Consider the following 25,291-nt stretch of genomic DNA (forward strand, 5'->3'; position numbering starts at 1 on the left):
ACACTAAACAGACAAACTAACCAATCAAGGCGGCAATACCAACAACTCCAATGTTCTGTGAGGTAACATTACAATTTTGTCAACAAAGTCTGGAGACTTTGAATAGAGCGACATGTTAAAAAAAATTAGCTTTTTTTGTTGTTGAAAAAGGTACCATCTCTTTGGGGATCCTTTCTGTGACGATGTCAGACACTTAGGCTGCGTTCATACTGCAGCTAGAAGTGACCTGAATGTGAATCAGATCTGACTTTTTATGACAGTGTGAACATAAGTCAAACTGAATCTGACCTTTTCAAATAAGATTTGGGGCACTGTCACATGTGGGTTTCTACAGGAGTCTAATACAAGCCACATTTAAAAAAACAATGTGAACAGCCAAACAAAAAAATCTGACCTGTGCATCAAGGCCTGCAGAGTTAACACAGCCTTAGAATCTCAGTCCGAGTCTGTTTAGTGGAAGTACTTCGATGAGTTCAAAATCTTCCTGAAGGATTGTTTCAGCAATTACAGCCTGCTTCACGGCTGCCTGCTGAAGCGATCTACAAAAACAATTCCAGAAGTTTTTGTATCTATTAGTCATTAGGACCCAAAATATGTAAAATAGGGCCCAGATTAAAGTAATTCCCCTTGGAATCAGAGCACACTTGGCTGTTGATCACCTTCATTCTGCAAATGAACAAAATCTAAAGGGAGAATCTGATCAGAGAACTGCTGGTCAAACAAGCGATTGAGATGTTAAAGAAGTGTGGGGAAAAAGAAGAGGACTGCTGGTTCTGAATAAGTTTAGTTGGGACTAAAAACACAAGCTCAGAATGCATTTACAGCTCCAAGTGTTAGCTGTGGTGAGGACATACTGGACCTCTCTCCTTTAAAGCCTTCTAGCTGCGAGGTAAGAACCCAGTTAGCATGAATGCTGCCTGCTAGAAGGGGAGAGGCTGTGTTGGTATGGCTCCTTAGTAACAAAACATCATCTTACTTCAATAATAAATTAAAAAAAAAAAAGGATATCAGAAAAGGCTCGTCAAATCTTACTCAATGAATAAGAATACAAAAGGAAACATTTACAAATTATACCTGCAGCAAAATAAAACTTTGATGTGTGGTTTTAAAACATGTTTCAATAGTTGGGAGTAGCTCTGCTCAGAAAACACAGACCAATGGTGGGTGAAGATTTAAATAAAGCAACTGTTGTATTAAGTGTCAGACTGTTGTATGCAGAATCACAGATCCAGCAGGTAACACCAGCTCAGTGGGCGACCAATTGGCTACACCGGTGGTAAGTCATCTTCTGTTCCTGTATACATCTTTCTTTTTATAAAATATTTTATTCATACAATCATTTCTTTAACTATAGCAACATTACTATTTAATTTTGAGTGGCAAGTTATCAGTCGCACATCACCTCATAAGAACAATAGTATATAAACAAATGCTGAAAAAAAATTATTCTGTATCCGTTTGGGTACATTTTGCTTTTCAGTTCATTCTATGTCTGTACACCTGTCTGTCCGTCTCTCTGTCAGTGATGAGCCGAGGGGGGGTATTGCTGGTCCTGGTGGGGTGGGGTGGGGGTTGTGTGATTGGTACAGCTCTGAGCAGTAGTCTCCACTGGCTGGTCAGGAGGAGGGCCCTGCGAGGCGGAACAGGCTGGGTATGAGAGCTGGCTTCAGGTGAACCTCATGCCGGCCCGTTAACAGCTGGCTCTGACGCGGCACTCTGGTCCAGTCTGAAAGAACCACAAAGATGGAGATGAGAAAAGACAGAAGGAAATCAAACATGAATAATCCAGAGTTAATAAAGAAATTAAGAAGTAGCTCTAAACTACAGATGCTTTCTTTGATTCTGTGCAGCAGCACTTTGCTTCTCTTCAATCAAATGTGAGAGTAGGGATGCAAATAAATATCAGCATCACATTTGTATCAGGTGATAAATCTTTAAAATGTAACAGGCATTTGAACCAAATGAACTTTTCTGCCATTATTACTGTTCAACTTGAACTGAATGTGTCTTCTTAGTTGCCTCAGTAATGTGTACATAGAGTCTGTGCATACAGGTTGAATAAAATATGTGAAGTGGTGCAGCTCAGAAGACCTTAAGATTAATCTCTCACACAAAGTGCATGTGGGCGTCGGGGACTTACTTGGCCTCCTCGATGGCTGACATTTCCTCCAGAGGACCATTGGGAAGCTCTACAGCGGATCGACACTTGTCACTGCTGACAGGACAACACAGTAGAAGAGGGAGAGAAGTTCAAAGAACGGCTTGCCTTAAATTTATTAATATTACTCCTTTTGGGTCACATTCAAACCAGTGATGGTAAAATGTGAGACGACTACTGCTTGGTTAATTTCACCGCCTTCTATTGGAAATTGGTCTGGGTTAACTTTACTGCTGCCTCCAGCTGCTTAAGGAAGACCAGTGCCACAATTTATAACTTGTAATCTAGGATCAGTACCAGGATTTCTTGGATAGACACCTAATGTCCTGCATTCATTGGCCACCTGTCTCTGGTTAGAAGCAGTTTTACGTGCCATGCAAGTCACATGGAAGTGCAGTGCAAGTGACATAAAAGAAAGGATTACTACAGCAGTATAACAATAAAATGAACAAACTCTGCTTTGTTTTAATTGCAATCAAGGTTCAAAAGACAATTCTCACACTAAATAAAAAATGTCAATTTAAGATTTAATTATTATGAACAATTTGTTGAGCCTGTCTGTGTGAATGTGTGTGTGTGAGCGCACGCGTGTGCACGTGTGTGCACGTGTGTGAGTGAGAGAGAGAGAGAGAATGAGGTGAGTGTGTGTGAGTTTAAGGTGTGTGTTTGGTGTCTGACCCTGGTTTGGGACAGCAGGCTGCGGCCGAGCTGTTGAAGCCTGTTCTCTCTGAATCACCACACTCCACTACTGATGAACTCTTCTCTTCATCACTGAAACACACAGACAAACAAACACAGATATACATTAATATCATGAGGTGATCGCTACCAACCACTTTCCCCACAGAAATACACACACACGCACACACACGCACACACACAACACAGTGAGGTGTGAACAGTGATGCATGCTGGACTGACTGACAGAGCAAACGGTAAAACAAAGGATGGAGGTGTTGAAATGGAAAACTATGAACACTTCGAAGGAAAAGCATCAAAATGTACAGCAAATGGAGAAAGTTTGAAAACTGATTTGGTCGTTTGGCTAAATGCTGTGTTTACTTTGTAGCTACAGAGCCAGCAGATAGCATATAGGCCTACAAACTGATTCAACACTGATTAGACCAAAACAGATTGTGCCAGCCGTCAGTCTTCTTTTGTCTCAGAGAACCACCAATAATCCTGATGAGGCCTCAATCAAAGCAAAACACCAACAAACATTCAAATAGAGTCCTACACTTAAGCAACAACTCCACAGTCATTTAGAGTTTTTAAATCGCCCTTTTCACCAAATGCAGTTCATACTGGTTTCTTTATACTGAGTACTTTGCATATCTACTTGTGAGCAACTCCACTCTCCTTTCAGTTTAGCTTTTTCCTGTGTTCATAAATGTTTTTTTGTTTAATGTATATAAGAAGCTTCTAAATATCTTCCATCTTTCTAATTAATGCACACCAGAGGCCATGCATTTCTGCAAAGAACTGTAATGAGTGGATGAGATCGGGGCAATAAATCGATTCTCTTCATTCATGCTAATTAGCGGTTAGGGACATTTTAAGGAATTAATCGATATTCACTTAACTTGGATTATCATAGCCAAGAGCGGTCACCACTAAATGGGCTTCTGTAGTTTATAGATATGCAGAGTGGACTTCAGTCGCGGGTAAAACGTCAGCATGGCATCATGCACTAGTGCTTATAAAGTGAGGAGATTAGTCCATAAGAAGTCTACTCAGTCATCAGGAAGCAGTTCTGTTCCGTTCAGCTGTGAAGACTGTCACATGTCTGTGGCAACTAATCACAGCAACACAAATGATTTATTCTAACATCTCAAACAGAGGTGCACAGCCGAGTAAGAGAAGTGTGTTACACTGTGATGACAAGACAACATGCCTCCTGTAGAAATGTGTTCACACATTATCAGATTTCACTGTGCTTGAATGATCTAAGCACCAAGACTTTTCCAGTATTGTGACTGTGTGCACATTAGACATTATAAAGCAGTGCCTTTTACTGTGTAATATAATCATAACAACTCGCAATGTTAAGACAGAGACAATGTTTAAAGGCCAAAGCAAGTAATTGGCAGACCGCTAAACCTAAAAAGATTCATTCAATTACCAACAGAAATGTTTGCACCTAATAAAGAATCCATTATGGCCCCTTGAGTTGTATCAGATAGTTTGGTCCTGTTCACATAAAAGCCATTTGAAATTGAATAAACTAAAAAACTGCACTTTGACAAAAACACCTTTGGTAGAAAAACATGCAGAATGGAGATAATGACATAAACAAACAAGGAGCTGAAACCAAAGAAGAAGAAGAAGTTTAAAATTGGGAAAGAAAAGTTGGTGGTTGACGTGACAACAAGACTACATCACGGCTGCAGGCTGATCTCTGATTGGCTGTACATACCGATAAGATTTCAACACTCTGAAGGAGACCACACCCACAACGCACAGCAAGAGAGAGAGGGGAAGCTCAGGTTGTAAGTGTCGCTCAGTTCATCAGACAGTTTGTTATTTACTCAGACAGACAGACAGACATCATAATGCAGCATCAACAGGGGACAGAAGGACAGAGGACAATCGGAAATCTCTGTGTTTAATAGTGGCTTAATAATCTGTAGAAATTGGGACTATAGATAGAGTCATGTCAGCTACCATGGAGGATTTCAATAGTAAAAGTTGAAGGTGGAAAAAAGTATTCAACTTTTAAGCAAAAGTTTTCAAACCACTACTGCAAAATTAAAGACTTGTGATTTTTCACTGACGAGTCGTCTAGACTCTCAATTCAAAATCCAAAAGAATACGGCCCCACATAGGCTTTACCATTGGGCCACAGGCTAATGAACATTGTGTGAACTCGTCCATCCAAAGAAAGTGACTCAAAACTCAGCATTTACTTAACTGAAAACCTTCCAGACTATAATTTATAGCCTCAATACTAGGGAATAAACTGTTCTGAAACCAAGACAAAACACATGATACCATCGCCTTACTTGAGGTGCTGGTCTGTCTTGTAAGTTGCTGACTGTGCAAATTGAGCAGTAGTTCTTACTCTCTACATATTTTAGAATAGAATACTGAACAGAATACAGGATTTTTCAACATGTGGTTTTAGGGCCTGAGTCCCTCTACAATCTGCCTTATCTTCACATTTCAGTCAGTAAAATGTGTCTGCCGTGTACATTCAAGCACAAGCTACAGTTGCTTGGGACTTGACATTGTATTTGTTTTTATTTCTGAATTAGTTAATTCTATTTGTATTTATTTGATCTGATTGACAATATGATTTATTGAAAAGTCTTGGCAGAAGCAGTAAGAATTTTGGCCAATGAGCCACTGGAGAGTTTTCACTTCTGTCAAATAAATGTAAATAAAAAAGTGGTGTACGTCTTTATTGTCTCTGCTGTGCTGTGAAATCTTTGTGTGTGTGTGTGTGTCTCTGTCGAACCTCTTGAAGACGGCGGTCTCAGTTTTGGCGTCAACAGTGAGACTGACTGTTTCTTTCATGGAGCCGTTGATGACCGTCTCAGTAATGCTGCGCTGCTCACAAGAGGCGGTTTCCTCCTCTGCTTTGGTTCTCCCACAATCCTTTGGTGTGGTAGAGGAGGGAGAAGCCACACCTGTACCCAACCAGCCGTCACATTCTGATGAGTAAAGACAGGCAACAACAGTGTCAGATATGACCTCATCACAATCACTGAACCTACAGCTACCCTGATAGAAGGTATTTCACTCATTGCTAATGTGTTTTAGATTACTGAGATTTTCCTACTGAAAGACACTCAAAAGTGAGATCATAAAAATAGACATTAAGCAAGTGAACATATCATATTGTGTCCTGGTTTCACTTGTTACAGCTAGTCACCATAAGAGTCAGAGTCACAGATATATTAGAGAGAGCCTGTACGTGCATAAGCACATATCTCACCTTCAGGCTGCATGGGTGCATTGACCCCCAGAGGGTCCATTGTCTCTATGCTGGTTTCCATAGCAACAGGAGAGTTGCACCTCAGAGGGTCTTTGGGGCTAAAATAGAATACATGTAATCCAATAAACACTCTCAGATTTGAACATCGGTAATCAAAAGCAGTGATGATTTTCTGTAGCAGCGGCACAGAAATCGAAGAAGAGTTTGTCATAACGTCCTACCTGACGGGGGTGAAATTGGAAAAATCGGCCCAGCCTGTCTCAGAGTTGGTTGTTGCAGCAGGAGGCGAGCTCCAGGCTGCATCGGGGAGAGCTTCTGTGGAGGAGGAGGAGGGGGGGGCCAGAGGAGAGGGGGCAGGGTTGTTAGGGCTGGAGGCTGGATTTGTTGATGTACCTGTGTCCATGGGGATGTCATCAAAATTGGCCGTCCATACTGGGCCTACAAAAATAACAATATAGAAATACAAGAACTCAAGAAAAAGGACAAAATAAGCAGGCATGCATTAACACTCCCCAGCCACACAGCACAAAAAAACCTTGTAGATGTGCAGATCATGTGAGGTCAATGTGCTAAATTCTGGCCAAACTTGACACACAGTCAGGAACGTGTCTATTATCTGAATTCCTGGATGTTTAAACAGTTTTTAAGCAACATAGATGTGTGATTTTGCTTGTAGATACTGGAGGGACACAGTGGGGGCATGCACCACATATTGCTGAGCCCGTGTACAACTAAAAAGCCTAAGAAACCGAAATGTATTATGAAACAGAAAGTTATTTTCTCTAACTCTGAATTCTGAGGATTGCAGTCCTCTAAGCTTTGGGGTACCCCAACACCGTTGGGTCCACAAACCTGTGTCGACTTCCATTCTGTCATCGGTGCTGGGGTTAGAAGCTTCAAACTGATCTCTCTTTACATCCTCTTCCTCAGAGTCAGTGCTCTCCTCGCTGTCTGTGCTGCCTGAGCTCCTGAGATGGACAAACAGTTTTATTCAATTAGCATCATCAGAGAACATCCTCTCTGTACACTGTGGAGAACTGTTAATGTGGAATTACAAAACTAAGTGAAGATGCATGAGGCTTGGCTGTTTGGTCCAGTGCAAAAAAGTTCATGGTAGTGCTTTCAGTTTTGAGTATTAATTTGCAGTGACTGATCAGCAAAAAAAAATAGTACACTTTAGACTGTATTGATTAATCACTTAACTGAGTTGTGCTTTAATCAATACTGAGCAAAAACAAACTGTTAAAGTCATTATTTAAGTTTAGTTTAATTAAATGCAAAGCAAGTGTATATATCTATTTGTACAGTTTGTACAGAGCTCTGTGTTATTGTTTGCAAAAAAATACATTAAGGAAAAGAAAAATGTTACAGAAAGTCCCAATAGAAAACTATTGATATTGACAATAATTAGGATAGATGTGTGGGCTTGTAATGTGTAAAAAGACTAATGTACATGTGTATGCATGGGTATGCGTGTGTCCAGCTGACCTGGGGCGTCTCTGTGCCTCTGGTGCGAAGGTGACATCTTTTTCATCCCAGATGTCCTCCTCATCTGAACCAGCATCTTCAAACTGCTGGATTTTCTCCTTACAGCGAGCCTCAAACAAAGCTATATTCGCCTGGAGAAAAAACACACACACACACAGACCACATTCTTAATAAAACAGTGTCTGAATACAAAGAAAGATTAGATGGTGGCAAAATGAAACATACACATTTGAAATTTTTTATCACTATTCTTTGAAAAAGTCTGCCTAATTGGACTGATTGATAGAAATACTCTATAGCACATATGTCTCTTAAAAGGTATATAATATGCACCCTGTTCTGAAGGTCTCTTAGGGAGAGAAAAAAAAAAGTTTAAACTGTCTTCCGGCGTGACGATTTATATTATGTTCAGCGATGTCTACAACGTGCAGTTTGTGTGCAGCTGTGTCGCTCTTTTAGCTCCGTCCTTTTTCACTTTCGGGAGTTTGCACTTCTTCTAGCTACAGTACAATAGTTGAGCTCTCAGCCTGCAGGAAAAGTTGTGAGGCACAGACTCCTAGCTTGCAAGTTGCGCTGCCTGACTCCGCTGGTCACGCTTTAATTTTAATATAGGACTCTTTCAATCAAAAGAGTACACCGCAATATTTATTTACGGAAACATTTACCACTGTTTTCTATAAATGCATGATTATGACCTCGTGAGGGAGAAAAGATGTGAAAAAAGTCACGCAGCCAGACTGGTCTGTGTCGCCGTCTTTCACAGCACAGCGTGAACTCAGCTTTCAATGCACAATGAATGGGGATGGGTTTTTAATCGCGTCAGGTTGCAGTTAGTGGCTGCTGCACCCGCTGTAATGACGGCGCGTGTTTCAGTATTTTATACTGGTGTATTGGTAGCACTGGTGTATAAGACGCAGCCAACTTTTAATATGAAAAAATAGGTATTAAAAGTGCGTCTTATACACCAGATTTTACGGTAGAACAAAAAAAACGCATACACCGGTCATTGGCACTGATATAGCATTTAAACCAGTATTTAATCATTCAGGTTTTCACTTGATATTTCTGCCCGTGATTAAAAAAAATAAATAAAAATCAAGATTCCTCCTCATAACAGACATTTGTTGCTCTGCAAGAATTGTAACTTCTCCATGTTTTGCTTTTCTTCTGACTGAATAATAACAGGGCTTAATGGAAACTCAATGAATCTTATCAATGAACTTTGAAAGAATTTAAGTTTTCATCTCATTCATAGTAAACATGTGAAGTCAAGATTAATAGTTAAAGTACTTACACTTTCATTTGTATTCAGTGAAAAATTGATGTCTGATATTCTATCAAAGGGAATACTGTAAGGTTAAAGAGAACAGAGTTTAGTTTAGTTAGAGTCGTTAGGCATTCACATAGATTGTAACTCAGACAGGATCCAGCACATACTGTAGCTGTAACACTTCCAGTTTCAAACAGGTTTCTCACCCCATGCCAGGCTCATGAGAACAGAAACATACTGATGAAGACGCATGTTTTTTTATTGACATTGTTGTTCTTAACATGCATGTTGAAAACTGATCAAAGAAAAGCAAAAAGAGAAACTGTACTCTACGGAAAATAAAACGAATGGCAGAGTTTCCCAAAACATGACATCACTGAGCAGCACTTGTTTATTTCCCTCTGCTTCCAGTTTTAGCCCTGGACTAAATCACTCTTCTATAACCTCATTGCTGATTATGTTACTAAATATTTTACTGATCATCTTTTTCCAACATCTGTACAAAAAAGCTTCATGTAGAGCTTGCTCAACTCTACACAGCAAGATATGATGCTGTGTGTTCCCATCTGCAGGATAATATTCCCTCATTGAGGCCGGGGCCTGTCAACACTCTGGATCTGTTACTTTTGACAAACTTGGAAAAAAATTATTTGAAAGACAAAAGCTCCCCTGTGTGCTGCAGTGCTCTAGCTGCTGTTTGTTGTTTGATCTTTACTGTGGTAATAGTTGCCAGTAATCATTCACTGGTAAAAAAAAATTTAAAAAAATGACATTGTTATAAATGTGTCTTAATGAACTAGAGATCTACTGTATGTTAGTGAATACTGTTCTGTTGAATGGTGTTATGCTGAAATGATGCCAAGCCTTAGGAACAGACCCAACACCCAATGAGAGGTCTTGATCATGGTCTTATAAATCTAAGCCAAAGGTATATTTAGAAAGAAAAAGGTTCTAATTCACCACACAAACTGACATTTTTAAATCAGTACCAGCTACCTTCCACAGCCCCCAGCCCCCAAGATTAAACCCCCGAGCAAGCTCATCGTAAAGGATGTATAGAGTGACAGGACATTACAAAAGCTGGATATGGTTTCTTGTTTCAAAGTCATATTTAGTCTTTTAAGCCACATCAAAAGGACTAAAGACATGTCTTGAATCAGTTTTAGCCATTAATTATCAGAAGTGACTGCTATCCGATCCAATCCTAAAATCCTTGGCGTTTAGATTTTATTGTCAACACAATAACTTACAAAAGAAATCAAACTGTTTTCCAGTTATATGCCATATTAATGAAGAGGATGGAGCATTTGTAAAAGCAGTTACTTCATATTTTATGCTATTTTTAAATGCAGAAAAGAAAAGCATCCTCCTCTCCACCACTACTAGCTTTGTAATGTCCTTACTGCCCCTTCCCTTCATTGTTACAGTTATACTTAGACAACAAGTCCAGTCATGCAGGATGAGTACTCACTCCGCAACATCGTCCTGATCAGCAAACTCTTCGTCATTGAAGCCGAACTGCTCAATAAAATTGGACGTCATTTGTTGCATCTGATAATCAGAAAAGGCCTGGCAAACCCAGGACCAACGATAATGATATAGTCTTGGAGCTACACAAATCTTGTCATTACTTGCAGTACAGAAAATAGCAAATACATATTCTGATCTGTGAAAAAACATGTTAACATGTAGAGTAGACAGGTTAATAGCTAAAGAAAAAGAAAAAAGAAAGAACACATGCATTTGCAGACAAATGCCAAAATGCTTTCAAATTAGTTAACTCTCTTTGAAGTAGCAATAATTTCAAATAACATTAGTCGTTAAGTAACTCAATTTAAAACATGGAATATATTAAGATGTGACTGTGCGGACACATAGTTACTAAATACATAAGGATAAGGATAAGGATATTCACGTGTGTGTTTAAGACTTACTTGTTGTAGAGAAGAGTCTTGGTGAAAGCCACTGTCTTTAAAGTCCACCTCGTCATCACTGGAAGAATGGATGTGGTGTGTATTCACCTAAAAAACATATAGATACATTTATTTAAGCAAAAAGGGTTGGCTTTGAACTTTAAAAAAAATAAATAGTATTGCCTCAAATGTGCATGACACATCAAACTACTGAGCAGGCTTGGCTTTTGTGACATTATAAAAGAACCTGTTTTTTTTTTTAAATTAAGCTCCACTACATGCTGGACTCCAGAGACAACACAGTAAATAAAAAGTTGTGTCTGTTTTAATGACTGCATTATACATCCATTTTATAAAGTGACATTAATATGAAAGACAGACTTCAATGTGAAGGAGGTGACTCACCAGGTCAACAGTGTTTCTCTTGTTAGTGTCAGTCAGCTGCCCAGAAATAAAGGCCTCCCATTTGTCTCTGTCTTCTTCTGGGAGCTCTGTTAAACACACAAACAGAAGACATACCTTGCACTCCATCTATACAAACTGTACATTAACAAAAATGTTTGGGGACCGTTCTCTCAGGTCAATGTTAGATGCCACTGGTTATCTTAACGACAGGCTGTTTGCGCTGCTGCTGTCTGCTGAGTCTCGAAAGCAATACAGAAGTATCTGCTAATGTCCTACCGGACGACAGAGCAACCTCTGTGAGACTGCTCAAATCATCCTCTGTTTTTCAACATTAAAAATGCATTTTTCATGCAGACTAAAAGTGGCATCGACTTACAGTTTGTTTTGAAAATCCTGTGATACTGAAAAACTAAATGAATGAACCTTAAAGCTTGTTAAAAGAAAAACAGGCTTGCACAGACCTAAGTGAAGCAAAGCGATGAATCCACTAGGGGGCAGTGAAAAAAATAATATGTACGCAGATATATTGATTCAGTGGTTGATGGTATTTTTAGGTTCAGAGTCAATGGTCTTAAGGCGCAACACTATTTGCTATTGGCTGGTGGTATGTCAAAAAATGTTACCCCGCAAGTAATTAAATACTTTGACTTCAGAACTGACTTGAAGTCGACAGTCTAAGTCTGAGGATTGTGTACTTTACGTCTAGATTTAAGATTAGAGATGTTTATATTATCACTGTAGGTACAAATGTGGGATTTTTTTATTGCGAGATGGCTCTGTTTAAAAGGGTAAATATTAAATATAAGAAAGAAAAAACAAATCTATTTTTTTATAATTGATCCAAAATATTACAGAAGGGTTTCTTACTTTGTCAATGGACTGAGTGACCTTGGTTAGCAACTTTGAAGAGTGGGAACTATTTCAAAACATTGAACTAATAAGCTTAGACGTCTATTATGATAAGAGGCCAAAAGTTATCAGTTATAATCCAATTAAAGTCGGTTAGGAGTTAAAATCAGCTCCACATTCAGAAGCTGCAACAAGTAATGTACACAGTTATGCACTTACAATTATCTGGTGGTATGAAATACAACATAATCAATTACCTTGGGTGATGTTACTTTTAAATTGGATTACTTTGGCTAAACTTGGGATTGGACCACTTTGACATTTATACTTTTTCTTCAATAAAAAGGGCACCTACAAATGGGGCCCAACCTCATTTATTTTTCTTGAGAAATTCAATTTGTATCTGCATTTAGCGAGTGGTCAGTGCTAATTTTAGACCCTGCTGCCACATATTATGATTATGTCTTATTGAAAAGACAAGCATACTGTAAAGTGGATCTGAAAGGAGTTCAGAGCTCTATAAAGCCTAAGACAGAAGGGTCTCCTTACCAGAGATGAGCTGTTGTATCTGGGGTCCATTAGGGCCTTTGTCACAGTTGTGAACTATAGAATTGGCTATTCTGGTTAGGTGACCCATGTAGCCTCGTCGCCGACCACCTTCAGCCCTAAAAAAAACAAAAAAAAAAACACATTAATACAATCATGAGGACCCTCCATTATGAGTACCAGTAACAACTTTCCAACTAATATGATCCCCTCACTCTTGTGAAACATGACCAGAAGTGATCACAGTAAAGGAGCAAATGGCTTTACAGACTACTCTGTTCTACTTAAATGCCAGCACAATAAAACACTGTTGGACTCTGAAAGGTGACTTATTTACAGCAGAGGAGAATACTTACTGTTCTTTCTCATTGGAGCTCCAGGCGTCTACGATTCTCTGAATAAACTGGCACTTTTGAAACAGCTGTTTGTGAAAAAAACAGGCAACAGGGAAGTTAATCAAAACTAATTTATTATGCCCATGACGTAGTTGGTTGATGACAAAACCAAATAATACCAAGCCTTCACTAACTGACATATCTGGTATTACATTATTGTTGCCTTCATCAAGCCTTGAAATCAAGTGATTATGCCAGAGTGTACTATACTCAGATGTGTGTGGATATGTGATAAACCTGTAACTAGTTTCTGTCACTATCATAACATATGTCCAACTCTACAATATATTAGACATTGGGGCCCAATACCACAGCCTTAATGCTCACTTGACCTCTTTGAAGCAAACAATTGTTATGGAGCTTGTGGCAAACCAAGACCACAGTGTTACTAATGATGTCTGGTGTCCGAAAGGGTTTATAGAAGTGGTAGTGCAGAGAATGTGCAGCTACTATCTGTAGACCAGTCTACTCTACACTAACATTTGGCATTAGTAAAAAAAAAATAATAAAAAAAAAATACAGGCTTTCTGAACAATGCATGACTTAATCCTTTTACACTGCACAATACCACGGTCAATCAATGAAGAAGTTATTGCAACTAGTGCAGAGGCAGTCCATAATAATGATGACGTACAACCTCTGCTATCATATCTAAAAGCAGACATGGCTGTGTCTGAAGAGCTTTTTATCCTGGAGCTTAAGATCATTTCATCAAGAATAAAAACAAGGCCCGAAAGCTCCATGAGGCTTTATCCACCCATTGCTGCAATGAACAGTTCAGCTTTGCATCAGCTTTCATGATCAGGAATTAACTTAAATGTTTACACTGACTGTTGAGTTGGAGAACACATATATATTTAGGGCTGTAAATGTCACTCTTACTCTGGTTGTTGGAGCTTACATGTTTGATAAGGATGCTTTCCCTTGCATGTTCTTGCTCTGTGTCTGGCTGGGGGTCAGTGGGAGCAGGAGGCATAGCCAGGATCATGGCTGTACAGATCTCCACCTGAATGTGGAGGAAGTTGTTCCAGATGTATTTAAAATACATATCCTGTGGAGAGAAGAAAAAAAGTGAATTAATAAATCCTTCTCATTAGTTATAATCCCATTATGAGTGTTATTTTGCTTCCAATATCTGTGGTTTCAGAAACGGTAACTTGTTCTTATGTGTAGATCAGCGAGTTTACTGATAACTTCAATAGATTCTGAAAGTTTTTGGGATGCTTTGCCACATTATCACATTTTATAAAGTTGTAGTCATTTGTGCTACATGTATTCAAACTCAAACTCAATCAAAGGTCAAATCCACTAAATGATCAAACAAAACAAAAAAATATATATAATAAATGCACTTGTGTTTAAAAGGGTCAAAAAAAAAAAAATCGGTAATAAAGGGATGTCAAAGTTAGAGCTGCAATTCACTATTTCATTTATTCTTAGTGGAACTGTTTCAATAAATAAAACAGAACATAATCCGAAATCAGTGAATACCATTAAGTACTCTTTCCAACCTTATTCTTGCACTCTTCTAACCTGTCAGCTTTAAGTGATTGCATTTTACTGTAGTTCTTTCCTTCCATCCTTTACTGGCCTACTATCTGTAAAGACACACAGCACATTCACAAACAGCAGTACTCACTAGTATGACTCCCAGTGTGTTGAGGTTAATGAGTTCTGTGTTGATGCTGTGTGTGTTGCTCTGCAACAGGCTGGCCACCAGTCTGACCACATTCAGCCTCGTGTTTCCCACAGGGGGGTCCAGTACCCCCCATGTCGTCTTCATCATATTCCTCTGTTGGTAGAGAACAAATAAATAAATAGATCACAGACAGGAATATATGCAATATTGATACAGGACAATACATCACTTTTATCTCTGCCACAGTGTGTGTGCATACACTATGTGTGTGTTAGTATATGCATGTGACTCCTGTGGAATAGTTCACTTTTTGCTCTGTATTCTTGTGGTAACAGCAGCTGAACTGAGTCAAGAAAAAAATATTCATGGGGACAATAAAAGTTTGTCTTGCATATAAGTTAAACATAAACATCAGATTGTGGGTAAATAACATTAAATTTAATCAGTTATCAATTAGATGTGAAAGAAACGTGGACACCACAATCATGTACATTTGATATATCAGAGATTCTGTTATTAAATAACACCTTGAGAACTCTGAGTGGTTTTTACCTTTGGGGGCTCCAGTAGCAGCTGGTGAAAGTCTTTAAGTCGGGGTCTCACAGCCTCCAGGATGCTGTGGTTGACTGAGAATGAAGGATGGGACATCCCAGGGGGACAATCCATGTGACCCTCAAACCTAAAACAGGATACACATGGCCTGATGAACTAGCTTTACAAACTTAATGTTGTAGCAGAAAGTCTTGGAAGCATGTCGGCCATGCTTTCCTTGCCACTAAAGCAGGGGCAACACTTCTGGATATAATGGTGTGCTGCTGGGGATATTTCAGACATACATGAAAACTGTTGTGTGAATTCAAAATGTATTCATATTTAATATGTTAAAGAATTTCTAACAAATTAGTTTGGTGTTCATATGATCACAGTTCTTTTAAGTCTCTACAGAATTGTCCATTGTATGATTCCTATCAGCAGTAGTAACATCAGGTGTGGTCACTTTGAGCTTTAAAGGATCAGGTTTTGTTTGGGCTTCTTTATATCCAATTGAATGACTGCTTTTTTCTGTCACACTTTGTTCTTCAGCTATGACTTAATAAAGCAGTAATCTGTGAAATTCAGTCCATTCACTCATCAATCAAACAACTCTCAGTTTGGGCCAAATTATATTAAATTCTATTTATAGTATTATATTATGGTAGTAAAGAGGTGTTTTGTTCTCTTTCCACATGCTTCTAGAAACTCATCACCACGTGTTAAATTCAAAGCAAAATAAAATAAATAAATAGAGGCAGAGGCCAGAGGACGTACGCTGGTCTTCTGGTCTCAAACAGTGTGAGGAGGATCTGGATAACGCTGACAATAGCAGATTCATTTTTCTCCTTGTCAAAGATGTTCCCCAGCAGCTGCTCCACCGTCTCTTGCCTGAGGAGGAGGGGGACACATGAAGATGAGAACATAACCCTCTCAGTTATAATTGATCTGCATGTAGGGCTTTTATTGGCTCAAAATGAGGCTTGGGTGGTACCCCTCTAACCTTGTACACATGCATGTGTACTGTGCATACAGGCTCAACCCAACACTTCTAAAGCAATGGGATCTAATAATGGGGAATTTAAAACGGCCCACTTCTCAAATTAAAGCCTTTTATTATATACAAAATAAATGTCTGTTCATCTGTTCAAAATTTAATTCAATAAAACATTAAATATAATGTGTCAGTTTACACTTACAAAAAAATTAAATTAAATGTTAAGTGTTTTTTTTTCTTCACACTTGAAAAAAAGCATAGAAAGCATCTCCCTCCGTGGAAAACGTGTCACTTATTCTCCTTGCACGTTTGGCACCATTTCTGGTGCACAGGACTTATGACACAGCGTTGCCACCACATCAGCGTAACGCTGTAATTGCAGCTAAAAATACAAATTCAGATTACTGTCTTTGGAAAACTGTGTTCTTCATGTATCACTGGGGCTGGGGATGGTACGAAATATGTCAGAGAGGGGCGATACAAAATATGGTGGATGGGGCTTTCAAGTAATTTTATATGTACGAAAAACACTAGCATGTTGTCATGAAAAACCTAGGAGGCAAAGATCAAAATATCTAAATCTATTATTATACAAAAAAAATGCTGAGTAAATTAAAAAAAGGAAGTAACTTTACTAGAATAATTAGTAAAATAACTTGAGTATGTATGAAGGCTAAGGTCAAGGTAAAAAACTGGATTATTAAACTGATTTATTCTGTTTAGTCATGACTCAGATTCTTTGTAGAGAAACAGATGCTTACTTTTCAAGTGTTGCCAGAAGTGGGTCGGGTTCTGAGCAGCCCTGGACCTGGAACATCTGGTCTCTGCTCAGTCTGATAATCTCACACAGGGACTGGGAGGCATTTGAGTGTCTCTGTATAAAGAAAAGAAGACAAATAGAATAAATATGACTTTGAACCATGAGCCTTTGGTTTGAAGTGTAAAACACTAAAAGTCGTTATAGCTTGAGGTCTTAAATTTAATAATCGGCCCAATGGCCCTGTGCATGGCTTGAAGTGGGCAAAAAAATTGCCAACCACATATTTTGAAACATTTATAACTATTATGCTTCCAAAGGTCCCATGAAATCCAAACAGAACATTCACTGGTTCAACAGGAGCCCATAGATGACTGACTTCCTGCCGGCAAATGAAGGAAACAGAAAATTGTGCTTGATACTCACATCCTCATCTTGAGATGGTTGCACCATGTCCACCAGTCTCTGAATCACCTTCTCTTCATTCAGCCACTAAATGACATTTACCAGAGCAAAAACAGAGAGGCCTCACTTGGTGATGTGTCAGTGAAGAACAGCAGCACACTCTAAATGTTAATTGTCCTCTGTAAATGTTTCCTGAGCAATGCCAGATCAAAATTGAATTTGCTGGTCCGTTGCTTTGGGTTGTAATGGTCCAAGGAACCATTTTTAACACAGCCAGAGAAGTGTTATTCTGATACTCACATTGAGAACATCCTGCCGTAGCTGCTGCGGTTCGATGCAAGTGAGCATTCTGAGCAGCAGGTCCATGATGGCAGATGTCCCGATGTGTTTGATCATCAGGTCTACGAAGTCCTCCTGCTTTCGCAGAAAATCCACGATCTATTAAAAGAGGCAAACAATCAATAAAGGACCTCCAACCAGTACAGGGGATATACTGATGTTTCTTCTCAGTCTCCTGAGTTCATAAGAGGTGTATTACTCAGAGAAACATCATTACAAGTGATATTATGTTTTAGATTTTACAGACACACAACACCCTGGTCTTGCTGACTAACCTGTTCAGGTTTGCGTCCTATAAGAATGGAGAGGACCTTCGAGAAGAAGCTGGCGAGTAGTGGGTTGAGCGGCGGCTCATTCTGGAGAAACCCGTATAGCTTCATCAGCAGTTTTTCATCTTCTCCCAGTCTGTCATTGATCTGGCCCACATCTGATGTAAGCAGCTCACAGGATATGTTGGGATACCTGATAGACAACAAACGCCACTCTTAAATGTGTAGATCACATTACTGTGATGAAAAGTCAAGGTGACAAATACGCTGACTGCTCTAACAAACTGCTGGTCAACGCTAAGAATCATTAGGAGGGGAAAGAGTCAGAACAAGTGGCAGTCATATGTTAAAAAACATCCAAATTATGAAGACTTTGTTCCCTTTTCTTTTAATATTATGTAGAGACTAATAAAGGCTACAAAACCTTTAAGTTACAGAGGCTTTGTGTCTGAATAGTACTAGCAATAGTTATTTGAGTATCCTTGCAGTAAATCCTCATAAATCCCTTTGATTAATACACCAGTCTGAAAGCCTTTTTTCACTTGTGATTTGATCACCTAAGATTCATTTTGTGTATATATCGGCACTGTGATCATCTTAACTCTATTCTGTGGCAAAAGTCAAAACAAACATTGTGGTGTTCTTGATTATAAAATGTAATACTTTACATTGTTGATCAGCCTTCCTCATTATGGTATGATTACAGTATTAGCAGAAAATGTAAAGGCAATGACTGTAAATCACAGCAGTGACGGTTAGGAGAAATAAAAATGACACATTACTGAACAGACACAAAGCAACATGAAATACTGAGCCAGAGACTGATGTGCTCACAAAAACTAAGTGCCACTATTATGAACATTAAAACAAGGGGTGGATGTTCTTTTCATATACAGACAAAAGAAGTAATACATTGTTTGTACAGAGAGCGTAGAGCAGAAAAATCACCAACAAAGCAGATTGAAGGAGGAGGATGAGACCAAAGTAGACAATGCAAGATATTTCACTTAATCTGCTACTAGCTGAACATCATCAAAATCACACAATAGCAGAGAGCAATTCCTACTGCTGATGCTGTAGTTACAAAAAAAACATGCTTGTACATATGATTTAGTTAAATGTCACTTAAAAGTAAAAAGTCCTCTTACTTGTATTTAACTTTTTCCTCAACATCAGTACAGGGTTCCTGTGTGATGTAGGTGACAAGGTCCTCCATGCACTGTGGTCTCAGTATGAAGTCAACCAGTTTATGATTCTGGGCCTTGCACTCCTGCAGGACATCGTCCTCATCCATTACCTCCGTCAGCGTCACATCCTCCTTCTCTAAGAGTGTGTCTATGTGCGACGTAGTGTGGAGGTCAAACTTCCAAAACATTTTGGCTCTAAAACAAACAACATGAGTCATAAGAATAAACACAAAATGACATCTCATACCTGGGGTTATCAGGATATATAAAAGATGAGTTTAATGATTAACTGAGGGATTATTCTTCTCCCTACCTGCGGGTATATTGGGAGTCCAGAGGGTGGAGCTCAGGTTATAAAGAGGTGTGTTCTAGTCTTTGGGAGTTGTGGCCCATTCCAGGCTAGCCGGATGGACAGACAGGCAGACTGTGGTGATGGACAGACTGACAAGCAGCACACATACAGCAGTTCAACAGCATACACCTGGGAGGGTAGATACAAAAACACATGGATAAAGGTTAACAATGGAAAGTTCCACTGCTATTTGAGCATTTTTCTATTTGTAATTACAAATGGCATAACACTGACAACAATAAATGAATGTGCTTATGTTGCCTGCCACATACAGGCTTGGTGTTGGCTCTGCTACCTGTCTTCACAGCAGGTTTTCCAATATGTATACATTTTATTTTTATGAAGCAGTTCTCAAGTTAAGAATGGTCAGGGGTTAAAGATGAATGAGATATTCTTATTTTTTTAAACTGTTTCTCCTATGAATACATGTAGTTCCAAATCATCGACAATCAATTCAAAAGTGGCAGAAACTAAATATTGAGCACACACTTTCTTGAACACGCCACACTCCTGGTGGGCTGCTATGCTTTCTGCAGAGTGATTATCAATTGTGATTGCAGCTTGTACTCCGGCCTAATAAACACTAACAGCTAACAGAAGATGTGTCCATCCAGATAGTTTAACAGGAGAAAAACTAAGGTGACCATTTTCGTGAGGAGCTAGTTAATCTTCTCTGCCCTGGTGGCATCAAAATGGCACATTCCAACAGTGCGGGTTAAAGAGCTGATTAGAGATCACGTGTGATCTGTTTTCTCTATTTTCTACTTGTGCTTGACTAATGGCTTATCACTGAAGTACTGTGTTCATGGTAATGATTGCATTTTCTTTTGTATTTTGTTTAGTTTGTCAAAAATGGTTCAAAACACCACCTTTATGCTGCCCGTTGCCACTCTGTCAAGTTGGATAAATTGGGGATTAGATAGAGATGTCTGACAGAAAAAAACTTGCCTTGTTATCGGCTGCTTTAATGAATATTCTTATATATATGGTTCCTTAACGTTATTTATATATTTTTTACAATGCCTTTTCCAATATGAAATTGCACCCTATTGAAATGGAACGGGGGGTTTAGTTATTATATTAATGAAATAAACACTATACTTAGTATTCAAACATTGAAATAAACAAAACTGTGCACTCAAGGACTCATGCCTAACACTAGAAAATATAAAAAAAAGGTTGCCAAACTATTCCTAGACTATGCTATAGCTTTTCAACCCTTAGTAAGAGAATAAATTAATATTAAAATACTTTTTTTCCATGGACACCCTCTTAAAGCTAAGTGTGTGCTCTGCAGATGTGTTAAACTTTTCTTTTTCTTTTTTTTAAAGTCAAGTTTGACACTTTCTGCAAGGACATATAAGAACTTGTTGATTACATTGTCAGGAACAGAAGGAAAAGACCTACTGTTCAATAAAGTAGACAGATACTGACTTTTTTCCCCCCAGCTTTATACAGTAACATGAGTTAAAACAGCTAAGCTTTACAAGAAAATACAAAGCAGGATATTAAAATGTGTTTAAATCTAGGCAGCGTTTTCAGCTTCAAGCAGATTTCTATTTACTTGTTTATGTTTGTAAACTCAGTTTTGTTCTGTTGACAGCATGTTGTGCACATTAATGCATAAGACACATTCCCACTTATATTAAGGAAGAATCAGATAGTATTGCAGCAACAACTCAATAAAATAACAGATGCTTGCTGGTATGAGATTAAAGACACTATGACCTCCATTTACAGTCATGCCATTTTTTCTGTAGTTTATCCCTTTTATTTGTTTTTACTGGGCAACATCATCCACCACGTTTTTAACACTTACTTTGTTGAAGTAAATTCGTGTTAATTACTTAATTAGCCTCCACGTAGAGCGATATGCGCGAGGCAAAACAACAATACTGTACAGCAGACCAACAAAACAAACTTTTGCACTGGGCCATGATCCGCTGTCACAAGACCATAACAAAATCATTTACAGACATTTACAGGCTAAAGCCAGGTAGTTAGATTGAATTGTAAACTCCGTAAATACGTAGTTATCCTCAGTCCAGAAGGATATCAGCGTTTTCTTATCTAAATCGACACCGCTTTAACAGCCACATACACGGGTTCATAACACGGTTCAGCAGCTTAATCTGAAGCCGGACAAATAAGCAATTCTGAATTATATTGCAGTAATTTAGCAACCAAAAATAACAGGGATCAGCTTTGATGTTTGTCAAATCTTCTCAAATTACACCAGAACCACTCGTGAATAATCGTGAATGTGGTTATGTTTAGGTGAATCCAACAGCGCCAGAAAGTCGTCAGTAAAATGCATTAAAACGCCGTAATAAAAACGTTTAGCGAGTCCAGATAATTACTGGTTTATAGATTGTAACACAGACTAACCACATTTGCATTTCGCATGTCGAAACACTACGTTTACAGTACCGTCAGGTCATTAACATACCGGGGCCCAAAACACCGCTAACGCAGCAGAAACACACCGGCACAGGCAGACTGGTAGCTTAGCTATTGTTAGCTAACCTGGTCACTTCACATCAGGATCAAACTAAACGTGAGGAACTACGTCAGCGAGATGGAAGAAAACTGTTACTTAGCTGAAAGGTTAGACATCAATAAAACATGACGGAACCTCACAGCACTGATATTTCCCCTCTACAGGAGAGAAGTGTCTGACAGCAGTAAGATGGTGTGTTTCTTATAGCCAGCTAACGTTAGCCGGCTACTGAAGACTGCTGGCTAATCTTCAGCACCAACCAAGTGCATGGCAAGTGTACCTACCGATAAACAGCGGTAAACGACGAGTCTCCAGGATGTAGCTTATGTTGCCATTAGCCCCCGACCTTAATAAAACGAACACGGATATTACACGGTGTTCCGGCAGAGAAAATAAAGCGTTTAAAACTGATTCTGACAGGCGCGAAAAGGGAGATCATCGGAGGGCACTTTTCAAGATGGCGGTTCCGTCAACTTCAGCGACCCCCTTCCCCCACTACAGCCACAGCGTCTGTCACTCAAACTGTCCGAGCTCACCGATTGGCTGTCTTCCCCGTCGCTCAAACCAGGCCTCGAGGTTCCATTGGCTGCAGGATATGCCCGCTTTATGGTGTCGCTTGATCGAGGTGTATTATCATGTGAACCGGAAGAGCGGAGTTTATAATGGTTTGTCAATGTAGTTATTAAGTAAAAGGCAGTTATTAGTCGAAGGAACGCAAATGTGTTAGAGTGTATAATAATTGCTATATAACCGCATATGTTCGGCGTACGGCTGATGTATAATCTTAACCCCGCTCCGCATGTTTGCTTTGCATATTAAAACGAACCGAAGCTTTAGTATGAGCACACCCGTAGTCCTACAAGAAACGCCTTTTTTACTAAAGGTGCTGGATCATATGCTGACATTGAAACTGTAATGTGCTGGATACAGGAAAGTGGACATGTTTACACGTTTGATAAATTCGCCATTATGCAATAAAAAAGTTATCTTCTCTTGTCATGCTTAACAAGTACGCTATAAACTTGGGTGTACAATGAGTACAAGGGTTTTGGGGATGTTTTTTTTTTATTATTCCCATTACGTCAACAAAACTGAAAAATGAAACTTAAAACTGAAATAATGGAAGAGCTTTTTCACCTTTTTTACATTATATTGTAGAGGTGTACATAAAGAAATTACTGGACAATGCAACACAATATGATTTAGCTTATTTTTTATCTGTGTAGTTGATTTTGCCTTGAAGTTGGGCAATCAAATATAATATCACTTATATACAAATAAAATCAATTCTTGCAAGCAAGCAAAGACATTTTCTAATTTTTTGTATATGCGGTGCTTTTACATTCTCAAATTTTCAAGGCAATAGTCCAAATCAAGACCAGAAAAGGTTTTCTCTCTGTGATGAGGTAAAAATAATCCTTTATTGAGCCCCAATGGGGAAATTCAAGTGCTGTGGCAGTAAAAGACAACAACAAGAACATGCATATGAGTATTAATAAAATTAGAATATATATAGGAATACAATTAAAATAAAGATTAAGGTACTACGTATTTAAAACTATTATAAGCAAGATGTCTGTCAGTGATAAAGAAGACAGACTGTAGGACCCACTGCTGTTGTACAGTCTGATGGTAGTATAGGCACAAAGCAGTGCCTGAAGCGCTCAGTTTTGCACCTGGGGGGATGAGTCGATGGCTGAAGGAACTTCCCATCTGCCACAGCTCATCATGGAGAGGGTGAGAGGAGTTGTCCAGGATGGCTGTGATTTTGTCCCTCATCCTCCTCTCAGCCACCATCTCCAAACTGTCCAGTTCCAGGCTAACAACAGAGCTTGCCTTCCTCACCAGCTTGATGAGGCTGCTACCATTTTTACTGCCACCCCACCAGCACACCGCAGCAAAGATTGTGCTGGCCACACAGACTGGTAGAAGGTGTGTATATTTTAAGCATTTGAGAGGTTGGATACCACCTGATGAGCTAAAAAAAATTAGCTCATCAGGTGGTATGTTTTCACAAGGAGTTGTATTGCAATTCCCAGGGTCATCAACATTTGATTCTTAATTGACTCAGTTTGTGGTCCTATAGGAACTGTCTTAATGACACATTTGTGTTCAAGTGAATACAGACCGGTATACATACAGAACATAATATCAGAAACATTTTCACCTTTTAAAAATTGATATAGGCCTACTTGCATGTTACCCTCCTGAATTGGGCATAATACCAAATGATGAGGTATGTTGTGATGAAAGGGTTGTGAATAAATCTCATGGTTCTTGAAATAAGTATGCACAAGTCAGAAAAACATGTCATTTAATATAAAATCTTGTATTTACTGAGTTTGAATAGGGGACATTTAGATTTTTAATAGCACAGGATAAAGTACAAATGTTCACAATAACAACTCAGTAGTTGTCCTGAGGGTCAAAACACAGCATTTAGGTACAACAACATGTCAGTTGTTTCTTCAACAGGTGATCAAATACAACCCACTCCACCTCTGGAGCCATGAAAGATACTGGTCCTCTCTTATCAATCTGGTGTACAAACCAGGTATAGGAGAAAAGCTGTTGAGTAATGCAAACAGAGGATACTGAGTAACATTACAAATTTAAAATACAAATAAAAACAGCTACGAATAGGCCCAATTAATATGTAGACTAATGCATATAGCCTATAGAAAAGTAGGTGTTGGCATTTACAAGCATAACCAATTTGAGAGGCTTCCAGGAAGTGTGTACACTCTCTCAATAATGTACATGCTGAAAACAGTTTACTTTACTCCCATTCATGCATTTGTAAAGCCTATTTGAATAAAAAATTAAGTTATAAAAAAGTTGGTAAGAGGTGTAAATGTTGAATCTTTTTTTTAAGTAAAGGAGTTACTCAAATATTTGATCTAAGGCAGCATTAAGGTTTATGTGAATATAATGAATAATGAACTTTTCTCAGCCTATTAGGCCTTAGTGTTTTGATGTGTTTTGATGCTGAGAGTGGACATTAATATTAAAAATAATGATTGATTACTACCTAATCATGACTGATTAGGGCTTTGATTTTTGGAGTCAACCTTCACAATTACAGTTTTCAAATTGGTTTGACTCACTCAAAATATATTTTCATTTGTTGCTGGAGAATGTACGGAGCCCATCCATGTCACCTCCAGGGCTCCGTAAGAATGATCTTCTATTTGAACAAAAGCAATTATGGTGTTTTTCTTTACTTTATACAATATTGAAAATGTCTAATATATAAAAATAAAATAATAATCAAGGCAAAACTTTTGTTATTATTGTGAAAAATGAAATGGATTTGCACTTCCTTCCGTCTTTCCCTGTGACACCTGAACGCAG

At 38.7% G+C, this 25,291-nt stretch overlaps 1 protein-coding gene across 7 annotated transcripts; it reads right to left on the reverse strand.

Moving 5' to 3' along the window:
- Positions 1–768: 768 nt before the first annotated feature.
- Positions 769–22,424, reverse strand: ppp6r3 (protein phosphatase 6, regulatory subunit 3). Of its 7 annotated transcripts, none has more exons than XM_065956701.1 (26): positions 22,222–22,424; positions 19,399–19,566; positions 19,047–19,280; positions 17,905–18,091; positions 17,591–17,728; positions 17,312–17,377; positions 16,890–17,002; positions 15,909–16,022; positions 15,153–15,279; positions 14,601–14,753; positions 13,863–14,012; positions 12,923–12,987; positions 12,570–12,685; positions 11,172–11,257; positions 10,788–10,874; positions 10,325–10,371; positions 8,878–8,932; positions 7,584–7,714; positions 6,948–7,063; positions 6,317–6,533; positions 6,096–6,193; positions 5,616–5,811; positions 4,575–4,592; positions 2,837–2,929; positions 2,141–2,215; positions 769–1,726 (listed from the first exon to the last, which is right to left on the reverse strand). In XM_065956701.1, the coding sequence occupies exons 3-26, from the start codon at positions 19,271–19,273 to the stop codon at positions 1,678–1,680; spliced, it is 2,724 nt and encodes a 907-aa protein (XP_065812773.1). In that variant the 5' UTR covers positions 19,274–19,280; positions 19,399–19,566; positions 22,222–22,424; the 3' UTR covers positions 769–1,677. The 7 variants fall into 7 exon arrangements, with proteins under 7 accessions (XP_065812773.1, XP_065812771.1, XP_065812774.1 ...); XM_065956699.1 differs by having other exon boundaries at positions 10,325–10,404; XM_065956702.1 differs by having other exon boundaries at positions 6,317–6,410; positions 10,325–10,422.
- Between the last annotated feature and the right edge of the window lie 2,867 nt (positions 22,425–25,291).

This window comes from Labrus bergylta, chromosome 7 (genome assembly GCF_963930695.1).
Source record: "Labrus bergylta chromosome 7, fLabBer1.1, whole genome shotgun sequence".
Lineage (NCBI taxonomy): Eukaryota > Metazoa > Chordata > Actinopteri > Labriformes > Labridae > Labrus > Labrus bergylta.

Excerpts from the sequence above, each read along its gene's own strand:
- ppp6r3 (XM_065956696.1), bottom strand. The coding sequence starts at position 19,273 with ATGTTTTGGAAGTTTGACCTCCACACTACGTCGCACATAGACACACTC. Across the intron at positions 17,003-17,311 it reads AACCATCTCAAGATGAGGAT|AGACACTCAAATGCCTCCCA; the intron begins GTGAGTATCAAG and ends TTCTTTATACAG. Across the intron at positions 12,988-13,862 it reads AAAGCATCCTTATCAAACAT|CTGTTTCAAAAGTGCCAGTT; the intron begins GTAAGCTCCAAC and ends TTTCACAAACAG.